At 37.4% G+C, this 15,593-nt stretch overlaps 1 protein-coding gene across 3 annotated transcripts in view; it reads left to right on the top strand.

Annotated features, from left to right (window-relative positions):
• The window catches only part of EVI5 (ecotropic viral integration site 5), a 286,322-nt gene that overhangs the window by 118,346 nt on the left and 152,383 nt on the right, over nt 1–15,593 (top strand). For all 3 annotated transcript variants that reach the window (XM_023733439.1, XM_023733437.1, XM_023733438.1), the window contains 4 exons: nt 5,145–5,334; nt 6,194–6,418; nt 7,758–7,832; nt 13,960–14,085. In XM_023733439.1, the coding sequence (XP_023589207.1) occupies nt 5,145–5,334; nt 6,194–6,418; nt 7,758–7,832; nt 13,960–14,085 (616 nt within the window). The remainder of the gene's footprint in view (nt 1–5,144; nt 5,335–6,193; nt 6,419–7,757; nt 7,833–13,959; nt 14,086–15,593) is intronic.

The raw sequence follows: 15,593 nt of genomic DNA, 5'->3' as shown, positions 1-15,593 counted from the left end.
TAGTTTTCTCACTCCATTTGGTGCTTGGCTGAGTTCTTTATCTCTTCATTTGATGGTTTAGGGTTTCAGGATTGTTGTATTCTCTGTTCGGCTTAGTTTTTTGGATCTTTGCTGTGGAGGGACGGCGTGGTGCTTCTGCCTAGAGCGCCATTTTGCCAGAACTCCTTTCTCTGATAATTTTTTAATGAATTTTTTGGAGCTGTTTAGTTTTAGCTTTTATATTTAGGTCTGTTGATCCATTTTGGGGTTATTTTTGTGTATTGTGTGAGGTAATTTAATGTCTTTACTTGGAATATTTCATTGGTAAGTATTTCTCTCAGCTTGTGTGTCTGTATATGCCATTTCAGTGTCCTCTGGATGTGAACTGCTTAGCCTTCTTTTCTAGCCTAGTCATGAGTTTGCTGAGCATTCCTGCTTATCCTATAAGTTGCAAATCAATGATCTCCAAGACCTTTCTGATTCTCTGGAAACCTTTCATTTAGATACTCTTTCATCTGTACTTCCATTATATCTCAAAATTTATGTGTGTGTTAGTAAATACCATTATTTTCTTTTAACCTCATGTCTCTCTGGTGAGACTAAATGATGTAGCTTAATTATTTGGCATATAATAAGCATTCGGTGAATATTTAAGTGAAATAAGGAACTTAGGTCCAGAAAAACCAAAAACCCACTGCTGTCAAGTCGATTCTGACTCATAGCAACCCCATAGGGTTTCCAAGGCTGTAAAGACTACCACATCTTTCTCCCGCTGGTGGTTTCAAACTGCTAATCTTTTGGTTAGCAGTCGAACGCTTTAAACACTGTGCCACTGGGGCGCCTTAATTTAGGTCCTGGTTCATTATTTCAGTAAAGTTTGTTTCTCTATTCCATTTAGAATTCTTAGGGTTTAGGATTATATAGAAAGTTAGTATATAGATACATTAATTTCTCTTTAAGATACAGGCTTCCTGAAATAAAATGTAGAAAAAAATGGGAATTAAAGTAAAACCTCATTTCTTTTCTTCAAATGAAGAATATTTGTATAGCAAATAGTTGATTTTTATTTTAGCTGTTTTATAAACTTTCATGTTTCTAGCAAGATTTGAGAAATTTTAGTTTTATTTGAATAATTGTTGCCATGAAAATATATAAAATTATCCCATGAGTAAAACTCAGATTTTATTTAATTTATATTATTGTGTTCTTGAATATTACAAATCTGGGATTTGGAAGTTTTATTTTTCCACATGAAAGATCAGTGACTACCTTATTTAGTCCGTATTTTTAGTTTTAATGTTAACATCTTTTACACATTGATGTCTCTGTTTCCCTATTTTCAGTGTTTTAACTTTGATTTATTTTTATGACTTCCCTATCTGGGTTGATAGTCTGGTTGTTCTGTTCTGTGTTCTAGACTTGGGTTGTTATCTGATGTTATTGATTTTCTAACCGGAGGGCTCCCTCTAGTATTTTATGTAATTTTGGTTTGGGTTTTACAAATTCCCTAAACTTCTGTTTATCTGGAAATGCCCTAATTTCACCATCCTATTTGAGAGACAGTTTTGCTGGATATATAATTCTTGGCTGGCAATTTTTTTCCTTCAAGGCTTTATATATGCCGTCCCATTGCTTTCTTGCCTGCATGCTTTCTGCTGAGTAGTCCGAGCTTATTCTAATTGACTCTCCTTTGTAGATGACTTTTCGTTTATCCCTACCGCTCTTAAAATTCTCTCTTTATCTTTGGTTTTGGCAAGTTTGATTATAATATGTCTTGTGTGTGACTTTCTTTTGGGATCTACCTTATGTGGGGTTCGATGAGCTTCTTGGATAGATATCTCCTTATCTTTCACGATATCAGCGAAGTTTTCTGCCAGCAAATCTTCAACAATTCTCTCTATATTTTCTGTTATCTCCCTCTATTCTGGTACTCCAGTCACTCATAGGTTATTCCTCTTGATAGAGTCCCATATAATTGTTAGGCTTTCTTCATTTTTTAAAATTCTTTTATCTGATTTTTGCTCAGATAAGTTGGTGTCAAGTGCTTTATCTTCAATTGCACTAATTCTGACTTCTGCTGCCTCAGTTCTGCTCCTATGACTTTCTATTGAGTTGTCTAATTCTGAGCCATTATTGTTAATCTTCTGGATTGTTTGCTTTCTCTCTAAGGATTCTTGCAGCCTGTTAAATTTGTCATTATGCTCTTGTATAACCTTCTTAATTTCCTCTATTGCTTTGTCTGTGTGTTCCTTGGCTTGTTCTGCGTTTTGCCTGATCTCCTTCCTAAGATTATTATTATTAATAGTTTGAATTCTACCTCCAGTAATTCCAAGAAGTTCTCTTCCTCTAGAAGGTTTCTTGATTCTTTATTTTGGGAGCTTGCTGAAGCCATCATGGTCTGCCTCTTTATGTGATTTGTTACTGATTGTTGTCTCCGAGCCATTGATAAGTTACTATATTTATTTATTTTATGTTTGCTTACTGTGTCCTAGTTTCTTGTTTTGTTTTGATATGCCCAAATAGGCTGGTCATGTGAGCTAGTTTGATTATTGGCATCTTTGAAGCCCTCGCATCCTGTCACCAGGTAGTTGGAGCTGTTACTAGATATGTGAGCCCAGGAGTCCATTTACTTTTCTTGTGTGGATTCAGCTCAGGTGTCCAGGTCATTGGTCATCGATTGTGTGGTGCAGGCTCTTACCTACAGTCCTAGACATGCTGGGGTGATTGGAGTAGGCACAGGTATCTGGCTGCAGTAGGGGGTCATAAGCTGAACAAGGCAGGGGACTGACGACTGCCCCTGACTGTCTGGGGGGAAGGCGTGTCTCTGTTCCCTAGAGTGCATAGGTGGGTTGGTTTTGCATCTGGACTATGGGCACCCAGTGCTGTTGGCTGTAAGGACTGGGAGGCACCACTTACTCTTGGATCCCTGTCGTGGGTGGCTAGGTGGGTACCTGATATGGGTAGTTGAGGACTTTGCTTAATGGGCAGGGCGGTGTCAAATGTCATGATTCTGTCACTCCCGTTTATAGCTGATACAGTTGAAAATAGACTTCAGGTATGTACTCTATTGTACTGTACTAATGAGGGCCTGTGCTGTTGAAATGGGCCCACACAGGTCTATGCAGGGGTGAAAGGCATTCAGAGTCTGTGGATCCTTTATGCCTGTGCCTAGGGAAAGGAGCTGTGCCTGCCCTGAGTTCCCGGCTTAGGGGAGCTGGCAGATTATTTTTTCCTGTTTGTTAATTTGTTCCCTCTCCAAGGCTGGAAGAATGGCTCAGGGCATGTGATGGGTCCTACTTCTGGCCCAGGGGGTACAGCAGTCGCTGAAGCCAGACCCGTATCAGAGCAGAGTGAGGAGGGGGCAGGTAAATGGGAGAGAGGTACTTCCCAAAGGGCAGGGTTTGTTTGTTTTTTTTCTTTTTTTTTTGTCTGTGTGGTAGGTTAGACGCATATACTTACTTACCTTTTGCTGGTTGAGCGCCATTTCTCACTGATTCTGGAGGCTTGAGCAGACTGTCCGCTGCTCAGTTTCTCCTGATGTGGAAAACTCATCCTGAGCGCCACTGCTTACCTCACCATGCACACCAGCTGATCCAGCCTACAGGGTGCTGGTGCCAGCCAGGTCAGGTCTGGCAACTCCTCACTGCTTCTGAACCATCTCTCCCTCCCCCTGGCACTCAATCCGATTCCTCAACCTTGTCTTTGATGTTCTGGTCTCCTAGATGGTTATATATGATCGATACACTTGTTTTTTTGGGTATTTGTTGTAAGAGGGACCACAGGAAGTGTCTGACTACTCTGCCATCTTGGCCCCACCTTGGAAGTTTTATTTTTAATATGACAATATTAATTTTATTTCTATTCAATTAATATTTAATGTATTTTACATTGAGCAAATGTTTTCGGGGATGTAACTATATGAATACGATGTAAGTCTGACTATCAAAGGGTGGTTCTGTAATCTGATAAATAGTATTTGGTCCATGTGTTTCTTTTAGTTTTGAAATTTTATAAGTACGTATTGGGAACATTTCTTACGTTCTAAGCAGATGACTTTTTATGAAGGAGTTACTGGAAGTGGGCAGTAGCCGTGTTTAAGTACACAAAAAGATGTTTTACGACCCTTGTCATTTGAATGATGTATAGTTTATAGTGATAGAGCCACATTTTCCAACCTTCCTGTGTAGCTTATGCAAGTGTCAAAGAAATAATGAGTTTGGTGTCATGATGAGTCATGGAATGGATCTTTAAAATTATCTTAACCTCTTTCTATAGATAAGGAAGAAGCCTAAAACAGAGTTGTGAAATCAAAGGTCAGCGGGAACTTTAAGAGCAAAGACGTCCCAGTTTAACAGTGCAAGCCCAATGATAAGTAGCAGCTATTGGTCGGCCTGAGTTTTGGGGAGGCAGAAGGGAATGTGGAGACCAAGTCAATTAAAGTCCTTCCCCATCTAAAAGTAGTAGTCCCTAGTCAGCTTTGCCCTGTTGTTGCTGTGAAGAAATATGGGCCCAGTTTTGCCCTATTTTTCATTTTTCAAGACAATCCAGAATTATAAATAAATACATGTGTATGTGTATATAAATAAATATATGAAATCTTCCAGTTTTAAAATAGTGGTAATATTCAGGAGTTTTATGTTGTGTGTGCCAAACAGAACACTTGTTTGGGCAGATAAGTTACACATGAGTGAAGCAAAAGGAAAAGGGATTTGGTTAATTTGTGTGGCTGTGCCTTACTTATTTAGCCTGGACACATTGTGAATATGATAAGATTAGTTATTCCATAGAATTTGTTGTACCTCTCCTAAGTACAGGTTAGAGCATGAAGCAAAAACCAGTGTTCCTAAGCAGTTTTCTCACCAGAAGGGTCCTTCTAATTTGAATTTTCAATGAAGATAAAGAGAAATTATAATGGGGCTAATAGTACTAAAATATTTAACAGAATTTGCTATTTCAAATTTTGAAACTGCTGTGCTTAGGTGAAAAAATACAGTAGTTATTTTATTGATGCCAACTAACAATTATTGAAATCATGCATATTATTAAAACTGTATTTTAAAACAGTGGCTAAATTGCTGTAGCAAAGTTGTAAGACGTGTGTCATCACTACCTCATTTCGTGTTACTGTAAGATTAGGTCTTCAGCAATTTTTAATTATGTTTTAGATTGTTAGAGACGGATAGCAAGTCGTTAAGATCTGTAAATGGGTCAAGAAGAAACAGTGGCTCCTCTCTTGTATCAAGTTCATCAGCCTCTAGCAACCTCAGCCACCTCGAAGAAGATTCTTGGATTCTCTGGGGAAGAATTGTTAACGAATGGGAAGATGTGCGCAAAAAGAAGGAAAAGCAAGTTAAGGTACTCGTGTTCTTTGTTGAAGTTCTTTCCTTCATCCCAAAGGATATCAGGCATGGATTAATAGATAATTAATTCAAGGATTAGAAAAAAAGCATCAGATTCTGTAATTTCCAAGCTATATGATAAAAAGGTCTGCTTTATATGTTTTCATTTGTTTGTGCCTGTAGATATTTTGTTCGGTAGAAGTCAGTTATTATAAATTTCGTTGCCGTCGAGTCAATTCTGACTCATAGCAACCCTGTAGAATCAAGTAGAACTGCCCCATAGGGTTTCCAAGGCTGTAGTCTTTATGGGAGCAGACTGCCACATCTTTCTCCTGTGGAGCGGCTGGTGGATTCGAACCACTGACCTTTGGTTAGCAGCTGATCGCTTAACCACTGTTCTACAAGGTATCTTCATCAGTTATTACAGAGGTCCTAAAATTGTAGAATTATATAGCTGAAAAGTATTTTAGAAATTAGTTAAGTTCCCTCATTTTATAGATTTAGCTGTGCCATCCTTGAATATCAGTATTTTCCCTTTTTGCTTCAATAGGCCTTTGAAAGGTGATGGGTACTGTACCATCCTTCACAGCTCTGCAGGTTAGCCAGTCCTTACACCTTTGGAGGCCACACTCTGAGTGAAATGACCAGAATTTATCCACAACTTTGCAGCCTCTCTGATCAGAACAGGATACATCCAAGGGCCAAATCTTAGCCTTGGTTAAAAGGTTCCCTACTCTTGTTGTAAATACATAATACCAGCTTTGTGAAACATAAAGTTGATAAAGTCTTCCCTCCATTCCAACCTCCAATAAGACTTTTATGGTAGGAGACCTTAATAATTTATTAAAAATTTTTGCCTTTATTTTTTTTTTTAGGAACTTGTTCGTAAAGGGATACCCCACCACTTTAGAGCAATAGTTTGGCAACTTTTATGCAGTGCACAAAGTATGCCAATTAAGGATCAGTATTCAGAACTCTTGAAAATGACCTCACCTTGTGAAAAATTGATCCGAAGGGACATTGCTAGAACTTATCCTGAACATAACTTTTTTAAGGAAAAAGATAGCCTTGGACAGGAGGTTTTATTTAATGTAATGAAGGTAAGTTCTATTTATTTTTTTCAAATGAAATGAATTTTTGAAAGATCGAAATTATACATTTCCTGTTATAAAGCATGAACTCCCACCCCAGTAATCAGTTGCTTTGACAATAAATCTATCTTTAGCATAGTTTCTCTTATATAATTTTAAGAAGAAATTAAAAATCCTGATGCTACATTGCTGTCTAGTTTGGAGAACTTGTTAGAAAATTCACCACATTATTCAGCATGAGTTGGCTGAGATAAAATAAATTATAAATCACTATACCACAGAGAGATCCTCTATGAAAATCAATAATTAACCTTCTATGAGATTGAAAATCTAGGATGCAACCATCTCCTGTCATGGCAGCATTTGTGCTGTCAGGAAACTTTTCTGCTTGCTATGGCCAGCATTGTTAAGAGATTGTAGTCTCTAAAAGTGTGTACTGTTGTAATTTTTCCTTCCATATTGTCTTTTCCCATAGTTTCTTTCCCATCCAGCTACCTTTGTGAAGGTATTGGGAAATATTGATTTCCTGTTAAGCTATTTTAATTTTGCCCATGCTTTACCTTAATTCTATACTAGTTTTATCTTTTATCAGTATAAATTTTTTTTTTTATTGTACTTCAGGTGAAGGTTCACAGAACAAATAGTTTCTCATGAAACAGTAGTACACATATTGTTTTATGACATTGGTTAACAACCCCACGACAAGTCAACCCTCTCCCTTCTCGACCTTTTCTTTTTTTTTTGGTGAAAATACACATGGCCAATAATACACCATTTCAAAAATTTCTACATGCAGGGTTCAGTGACATCAACTGCACTCTTCCAATTGTGCTGCTATTCTCACTTCAGATGAAGGTTTACAGAACAAAATAGTTTCTCATTAAACAGTACACATGTTGCCCTATGACAATGGTTAACAACCTCACAACACATCAACAATATCCTTACTCAACTTTGGGTTCCCTATCACCAGCTTTTCTGTCCCCTTCTGCCTTCTAGCCCTTGTCCCGGGACTGCTGTGCCTCATTAGTCCCATTATCAGTATAAATTTTACTTGATTTTTAAGCTATATTAATTTCCTGAGTCCGTATTCCTTTTTTTTTTTCTCCTTAGGAGCTGGCAATTTCCAATTGGGAAATTGTCAAAAGAAAATTTTAGTAATAAAATATTTACTTTTAAAATATTTATGGGCCTATTTACAACAAGCAAGCAAAAGCTCTTCTAAAAAAAGAATGGTCTTTAATCCACATGCTACAACAATATTAGGTTTGTAAAAAATGAAGGTATAATATACCATGTCAATGTATTTTGAACAACTTTTTTTTTTTTTTTTTTTTTTACCTTGTAGGCATATTCTTTAGTGGATCGTGAGGTTGGTTACTGTCAAGGAAGTGCTTTTATAGTTGGATTGTTACTTATGCAGGTAAGTTAATACAAGTATTAAATGTCCAATTAAGTTCTTTATTGAATTAGATTGGAGAATTTAAAAATCATGATTTGTTTTTATTAAGTATAATTGATACTGGTTATTTTTCCCTAGGCATAATTTCAGTAAACCCAAAACTGTCCCCGTGAGTCAATTCCGACTCATGGCAACCCTGTAGAACAGAGTAGAACTGCCCCATGGGTTTCCAGGGAGCCGATGGTGGATTCGAACTGCTGACCTTTTGGTTAGCAGCCTGAGCTCTTAACCACTGTGCCACTAGGACATTTAGTTTTCATTTTAAAAGTATGGAAATAATATGCAATAATACTCTGCCACCAAATGAAGTTTCAACCTTTTGGTCTAGTTTGGGCTATAATATTCTGCTAAATCCTGCATTTGCTTTTAAATCTTATTTATCAACATTTAATGAGTAGTAATCTCTTCCCAGAAGAAGGACATGATTAAAGTGATAGTATAAAAATCTTATTTATATTGTAGGAATTTTATTTTTCATGGAGCAGAGGGCTTGTTATGTATATATTGCTATACTCTATAGAATAGTGTATTCAGCCACTTTTAATGCCTCAAGGATGTATTTCCATTAGCAGTGACTTGGAGTGGTTTTGGTGGGATGTTTTCCGAATTGAGGGACAGGACAGTCATAGCTCTGAAGTGAAATGGCATATAGCATTATCTCTTTAGCCTTGTTGAAATTTTTTTAAAAGTCAATCATAATCTGTATTTAGTTTAAGGATTTTAGTCCTGAAAAGGAACCTAGGGGATAATTTAAGTCATATAGGCTGGTTTTTGAATTTCAGTTCTGCACTAGCTCTATGAGCTTGGGCTAGATTATTTAACATCTCTCTGAACCTCATAGAAAATACTATCTACTGGGTGGCACAGTGGCTAAGTGCTCGGCTGCCAACCTAAAGGTCAGAGGTTCGAACCCACCAACCGCTCCACAGGAGAAAAGTCCTGACTGAGAATCTGCTCCCATAAAGATTACAGCCTAGGAAACCCTATGGGGCAGTTCTAGTCTGTCATATGGGTTTGCTGTGAGTCGGAATCAACTTGATTACACACAACAGTAACAACATCTACTCTTCAGATTTGTTGTGAGGGTTACATGAGATAATATATGTAAAAAACCTATCATGGTGTTCGGCACGTAGTGGATATCCAATAAAAATTCAGTGACTTTCCCAAGATACCGTAAATATTGGTAGATAAAAACGGAGTCAAAAACTGTTTTCTGATGCTTTGCTTCAATTTCCTAACAGCTTTACTTGATTTCAAAGCTCTGTAAATGTCAGAACACACACACCTCTTTTCTGAAGTATCAAGTAAACCTGATGTCAGAGATACGCTGACTGATGTTATAACGTAAGAACCGTTCCCAGTGGTTGTTGTTGGATGTTTGTCCATTTTTAAGTCAACTTAGGTTATAAACAATAAAAACAAAACTAGATTTTTTTAGTTTTATTTTGTTGTTTGTTGAGAATATGCGCAGCAAAACATACATCAATTCAGCCTTTTTTACAGGTACAATTCAGTGACATTGATTACATTCTTTGAGTTGTGCAGCCATTCTCACCTTCCTTTCTGAGATGTTCCTCCGCCATTAACATAAACTCACTGCCCCTTAAGTTTCCTGTCTAATTTTTCGAGTTGCTGTTTTCACTTTGATCCCATATAGACAGTTCTTAAAAGACCATAATGCTCAAGACAGCCATTTTTAACTAGTATAGCTAAGCGATTGTTTGGTTTTAAGAAGACTTCAGGGGATATTTTTAGTTTAAGTTTTAAAGAATGCTGACACATTGTGAAAAGTGTAACCAATGTTACTGAATAATATGTATACAGATTGTTAAATGAGAACCTGATTTGCTACGTAAATTTTTTCCAAAAACACAGTATTAAAAATAAAAAATAAAAAAGAAGAAGCAAAACTCAGGACTAGCTGCCTGGAGTCACCTCCCTCCCCCACCTGCCCTCAGGCTGATCTTTGAGAACCAACAGCCTTGCTCCTCCTCATCTCTGCTGACGGGACACACGCCTGCCTCAGGACCACAAGAAAGGAAAATTCCAGATGTTTTAGCCTTGAAATGCAGCTATAAGACCTCTTTTCATTTTCCACTGAAAATTCCCCCTCCCGATTATGTCTGGCTTTAGCAACTGTTAAAAGTATTTCTTAGCAGAATGCAAATGATAACAAAAGGAAGTTGGCGTGGGAGGAGGCAAGGAAAAAAAAAAGTTGCAAAGCTAGGTTATTTAATATATGTTATGTTAAAGTAGTCATTTCTTTTGAAGAAAGTGCTGGATACATATGTTTTGTGTTTATCTTAGTACTTCGATAAAGTTAGGTATGTATTTTCCACATTAGACGTTTGCAAAAGACATGGATTATTAGCTCAAAGTTGCAGAGAAAGTATGTAGAGAAAGTAGGACTCGAATGTCCTGATTTCTTTCTAATAGAAAGGAGTGACCTTAAAACAGCTAGGAGCGGTGCAGACAGTTAAACACTTGACTGCTAGCTGAGCGGTTGGCGATTTGAACCCACCCAGAGGTGCTTCAGAAGAAAGGCCTGGCAATCTGCTTCCAAAAGGTCACAGTCTTGAAAACCCTATGGAGCAGTTTTGCTCTACACGTGTGGGATCGCCATGAGTTGGAATTTACTCGACAGCAACAAATAACAACAACATAACATAAAACAACTGGGTGGTGTTTTTCATACTTACATATCTCACTTGATGTCACACTTTTTCATTTTGTGACCATTGTTTCAATCTTTTTGAGAAGGATCCAGTAGTCTTTTTTCCTCCCCCCTTTTGCCCTTTTATCAAATCACCTCTACTTATTTTTTAAAATAGTCATTTTTAAACCCCGTCCCCCAGTTGATAGCCCATATCAATGCTATTACAAAAGAGAGAGAGAATGAAACTTTTTTTTTTAATGTCCAGATGAGAAGAAATTCTTGTAAGACAAAAAGGAGAGGTTAACTGATTCATTCCCACTTTTACTGAAGTGGCGTGGTACAGGGAAGAGGTAGAGATGGGGAGGGAGTGGGAGCTGAGGTTAGAGAGGTAGTGAGGGATCACATCATGTAGGACTTTGTAAGGATTTTGGCTTTCTTTGAGGATATGAGAAGCCACTAGAGAGTTTTGAGTGTTGGAATGACATGATCTAATTCATAGATTGAAATGATAATTTTGGCAGCTTCAAGCTTTATGGAGAATAACTGTTGGGAAGGAAGTACAAGCAAAGCAATGGAGTGACAGGAGATAATGGTGGTTTGGACTAGGTGTCTGTGGTGAGAAGTGGTTGATTCTTGAAATATTTTTAATATAGGGCCAACAGGATGTGCTGATAGATTGGATGTGTAGTAAAAGAGAAAAAATGTCAGTGATGACTTTTAGGGTTTTTGAGAGGATGTTTAGAGCAGGGACTGTCATGGTAAGAAATTAGGAGGATAGTTTTGGACACGCTAAATTTGAGATGTCTGTTGCACATCCAGGTAGAGATGCTAAAAGGGTAGTTGAAAATATGAGATAAGGATTCATAGTTTAATATGAGAAAGAGCCAGACTGATAGAAAAGAGAGATTATAGGAGGGTATCAGGTCAAGGGTCCAAGTAAAAGGGTTGACCTTACTTAGGAGAATGAACTGTTCATCCATTGTAACTGAAGGTGGAAAAAATGGGTACAGGTGCAAGTAGGGTAGTAGATGTGGTGGTTTATAGAATAAGGAAATTCTCTTCTAATTGCCTCTCTCTTTTTTTTTTTAATTGAAATAGGAAACATGGTCATTCGTTTAGAGTGAGGAACAGGTAAGAGGTGTTGGAGGATTTAGGACTGAGAAGAAAGTTTGAAATGTTGATATAGAAAAATAAGAGTGATTGAATTAGGGAAATACAATACACCAGACCGCATTAAGGACCCATCGAGAATAGTGGTCATGAACTCCAAGTGAGACCAGGCAGCAGAATTAAGTGTTCTTTGTTTTTTCCTCAGACACTTTCTGCTTCCTAGATGTAGGTGTGGAGTTAGATTTATCCAAGGGTAGAGTTTTGGCTGTTGAAGTTACAATAGAGGGAGAGAGAAGGAAAAGTAATTGTGGATTTAAGCAAGTGAATAAATGTAATAGGGTGAGGAGCAACGTGAGGACAAGAGGGAGCTGGGAATAGAGAACAGATAGTGTAGTATAAAATGAATTGTAGGCATAGTCGAGTGAGGTAATTGTAAATACTTTATGTGTATTAATCTTCATTACAACTCTGTGAAATAGGTGCTATTATTTTGCCCATTTAATAGATGGTAAAACTGAGGAACAGGGAGGTTAACTTGCCAAGGTCACATAGCTGTTAAGTGGAGAAGCTGGGATTTGAACCTTAGGTGGTGTGGCTCCAGAGCCTGAGCAAGTAACTGCCTACTAAGATGATCGGAGGAAAGGAAGTCAAAGATCTGCTAGGCCAGAGAATTAATCTTCACAAAAATATTTGGGAGAGGTTTGTAGAGGCTACAAAAAAGGGGTAGTGGGTAATATGTCTTGGCATGTGTTTCATCGAGAAGGGAGGGTAAATGATGTGAAAGTGGCAATGAAGTTCAAAGAGGACACATAGCTCTGCACCCCTTGACCCCTTCTAGTGCTGTGAGAGAGAAAACAGCCACTTTAGTTAGGGGAGAGGCAGCTTTTGGCGTTTCAGTATACTTAGGAAAGAGATAGATTTCAGTTAAAGGAATAAAGTGAAAGGAACATTTAGAAAAGAGGTTGAGGGTGTAGGATATTTTGTTATTGGCAGATTATGGTTCCCGAAAGTTATCGAAAAGTTTAGAGAGAGTTGGAAATAGGGAAGCAGTAGAACCACATGGGATGAGAGTTCTAGGATCTTGGGCTTCTTGTAGTGACTGATGTAAATCAGTGGGGCTGTAGGGCTTGATAGGATTAATAGTAGTGGTTTCCAAGGCAGAAGTGTGGCTATGAGTGTTGGGAGGAAGGAAGGAAGTAGGAGTTTTGTCAAGAGTAATTCTGAACTCCTGTCTGCTGTGTCAAGGCCAGGAAAAGGGTGTTATTATTAAAAGCAGTCTTCAGTAAGAGGAATGCCTAGAGATCCTTTGGGGTGTCCTCTTTTGAAGCTCACTGGTATAACGTGAGTGAATGAGCATTAGCAGATTTTATTATTTTGAGAAAGATGGCTTAACAATTTGGATAAATGTTATTTGCCTAAATATTCTGAATATCTGTGTAACTTTTTACAAGGAGCTTTTATACTCATTATCTTACTTGATAATTTCCTAGTGAGTTACACATAAAGTATGAAATTGGTACCTTTAAACCCCAGTTAAAGGTTCTTTGAAAAGTTCTTTTAACATTTATGCCGTATTATATCACTTCTGTGTTCAGAACCCTCAAAAGGTTTCCCATCTCACTTAAGATAAAAGTCAAAATCCTTACAGTGACTTCTTTGTAATTTGGCTCCCTGTTATTTCTCTAACCTCCTCTCATGACATCACCCCTCATTTAGTAGCCCCTCTATTTGCTGTTACTTGAGCAGGCCAAGTATCAAGGGCCCTTGTACTCTTCTCTCTTCCAGGACTCTTTTTTTCAGATACCTGAATGGCTCAGTCCCTTACTTCCTTCAGGATTCTGCTCAGCTGTTACCATATAAAGGGACTTTGCCTGACATCCCTACATAAATAGCAGTGTATTCTCCCAGCACTCCCTATTACCCTGCTTTATTTTATTTCCAAAGCAGTTATCACCATCTGGCATTAATTGATTTATTGGCTATCTTCCTCTACTAGGAAGTTCAAAAGCTCCTTGAGGGTAGAGACTGTTTATTTTGTTCATTGCTGTATATCCAGAGAGAGAGGAGTATCAGATTCTAAATGAGTATTAATTCATTAGTTGGATTAGTGAATGAGGCCAGTGACACAGTCTCAGAGGTTCTCAGAGGTTATTAGACTTGTTTGTCTAACTTCTCATTCTCCGTGATAGAGTTACATCACATGGCCACTCAGAACAGTATTTATGTTGGATGGGTATTTGGTTTAAATATAATTTGGCTTATTTGTATATCACAGAACATTAAGCTGTGTTGCTTTTCTTTTTTTTCCACCTAATGTAGATGCCAGAAGAAGAAGCTTTCTGCGTATTTGTTAAATTAATGCAAGATTATAGACTCCGTGAACTTTTTAAACCGAGTATGGCAGAGTTGGGCCTTTGTATGTACCAGTTTGAATGCATGATACAGGTAAATGTGTAGTGTTAACAGAAAGGCCTATTGTCTGTATATATGTTTTTTCATCTTGGTTTAAGTGACAGTTAAGCAAATTTCATGTTAAAAGCATTAAAAGAACTGAAAAATCAGTGTTTTAGTCTACTCACATGATTAGTTTTTGGTCACTCGGCACACAATTAGACCTACTCTTCCAAGTTAGGAGCTATTTACGGGTGCATCACAATTTAGAACTTGACTGTAATTTTCATCTTCAGACCTTATGCATTTGTGCCCAATGTACCCTAACCCCATTACCTAAGTGTATAGGTCTTTTTATTACATGTTATTATGTCCTGTTACTCTGTTGAAGAGTCTAAGCTCTGTTACTGGTGCCACGACACTGTGACACTGTCATCAGTCCATTTGCTTTGTCTTTTCTGCCTCTTTCAATCCTCTCACCTGTCTTTCCCTTTTTATCTCTCTTTTATGTTGCTAGTGTGATGGTGGAGTAATCAAAATTAAGTGAACAATACCTTGGAACTATTTTACCTTTCTAGGTTTAATTTTTATATGAAAGGTTTAATTTTTATATGAAGTAAGTTCACTATATTGCCCTATAATGGTGTAACTATTTTCATTTACTTAAATTTCAGTTAGATGAGCAGAATTCTTCAAAAATACAGGTTAATGCTTCAGCAGGCATGAGAGCCATTTTTATGAATCTTTTTTCCCTAAAAAACCTAACCCACAGGAATTATAAGCACCTCAGTCTTTTCTGTGTCTGGTGGAGGGAAGGGGCTGTGCAGATATTTTACATTTTAAAGAAAAAGCCAAAGTAGGTCTTGAGATGATTCTTAATTACATTTTTTCCTTTTTCTGAGATAGTAGGCCTGTTTTTGTCAATCTTAAACTTTCTTGGTGTTATATTGTCAGTTAATTTGTTATTTATGTTTTGAATTACTAGAGTTGCTGAAGCATTTGTATTTTGGGTGAGAAGGTAGAGGGAAAGAATAGGTGATCAATGTTAGCTAGCACCTGGAAGTATTTCAACATAGCATTTCTTTTCTTTTTAAAAAAATCGTGAACAAACAGTAACACACATGAGGAACATGCTTCTTAGTTCAGTCAGGTATACAAGACCAAATCAGCAACACCTGCCCAAAAGCAAAGACGAGAAGGCAGGAAGGGACAGAAAACTGGACGCATGGAAACAAGAAACCCGGGCTGGAAAGAGGAGAGTGCTGACACATTTGCAGGGATTGCAACCAATGTCACAAAACAATTTGTGTATAAATTTTTGAATGAGAAACTCATTTGCACTGTAAATTTTCACCTAAAGCACAATAAAATTAAGAACATTTTTTGGTGAAATAGTTTAAGACGATAGAAAATGACAGACACCCACGTACTCACTAACAAAATTAAACAAATGTAAAAATTTTACTTATTATTTCAATTTTTTCTTTTTATTAATAGATGTTACACACACAGCCAAAGTTCCAACTCCATATCGTTCCCTTCCCTGATAGTAACCACTATTC

This window comes from Trichechus manatus, unplaced genomic scaffold, assembly GCF_000243295.1.
Source record: "Trichechus manatus latirostris isolate Lorelei unplaced genomic scaffold, TriManLat1.0 scaffold00058, whole genome shotgun sequence".
In the NCBI taxonomy this organism is placed as follows: domain Eukaryota; kingdom Metazoa; phylum Chordata; class Mammalia; order Sirenia; family Trichechidae; genus Trichechus; species Trichechus manatus.
The sequence above is the reverse complement of the archived record's forward strand: the minus strand, read 5'-3'. Positions and strand labels throughout refer to the sequence as shown.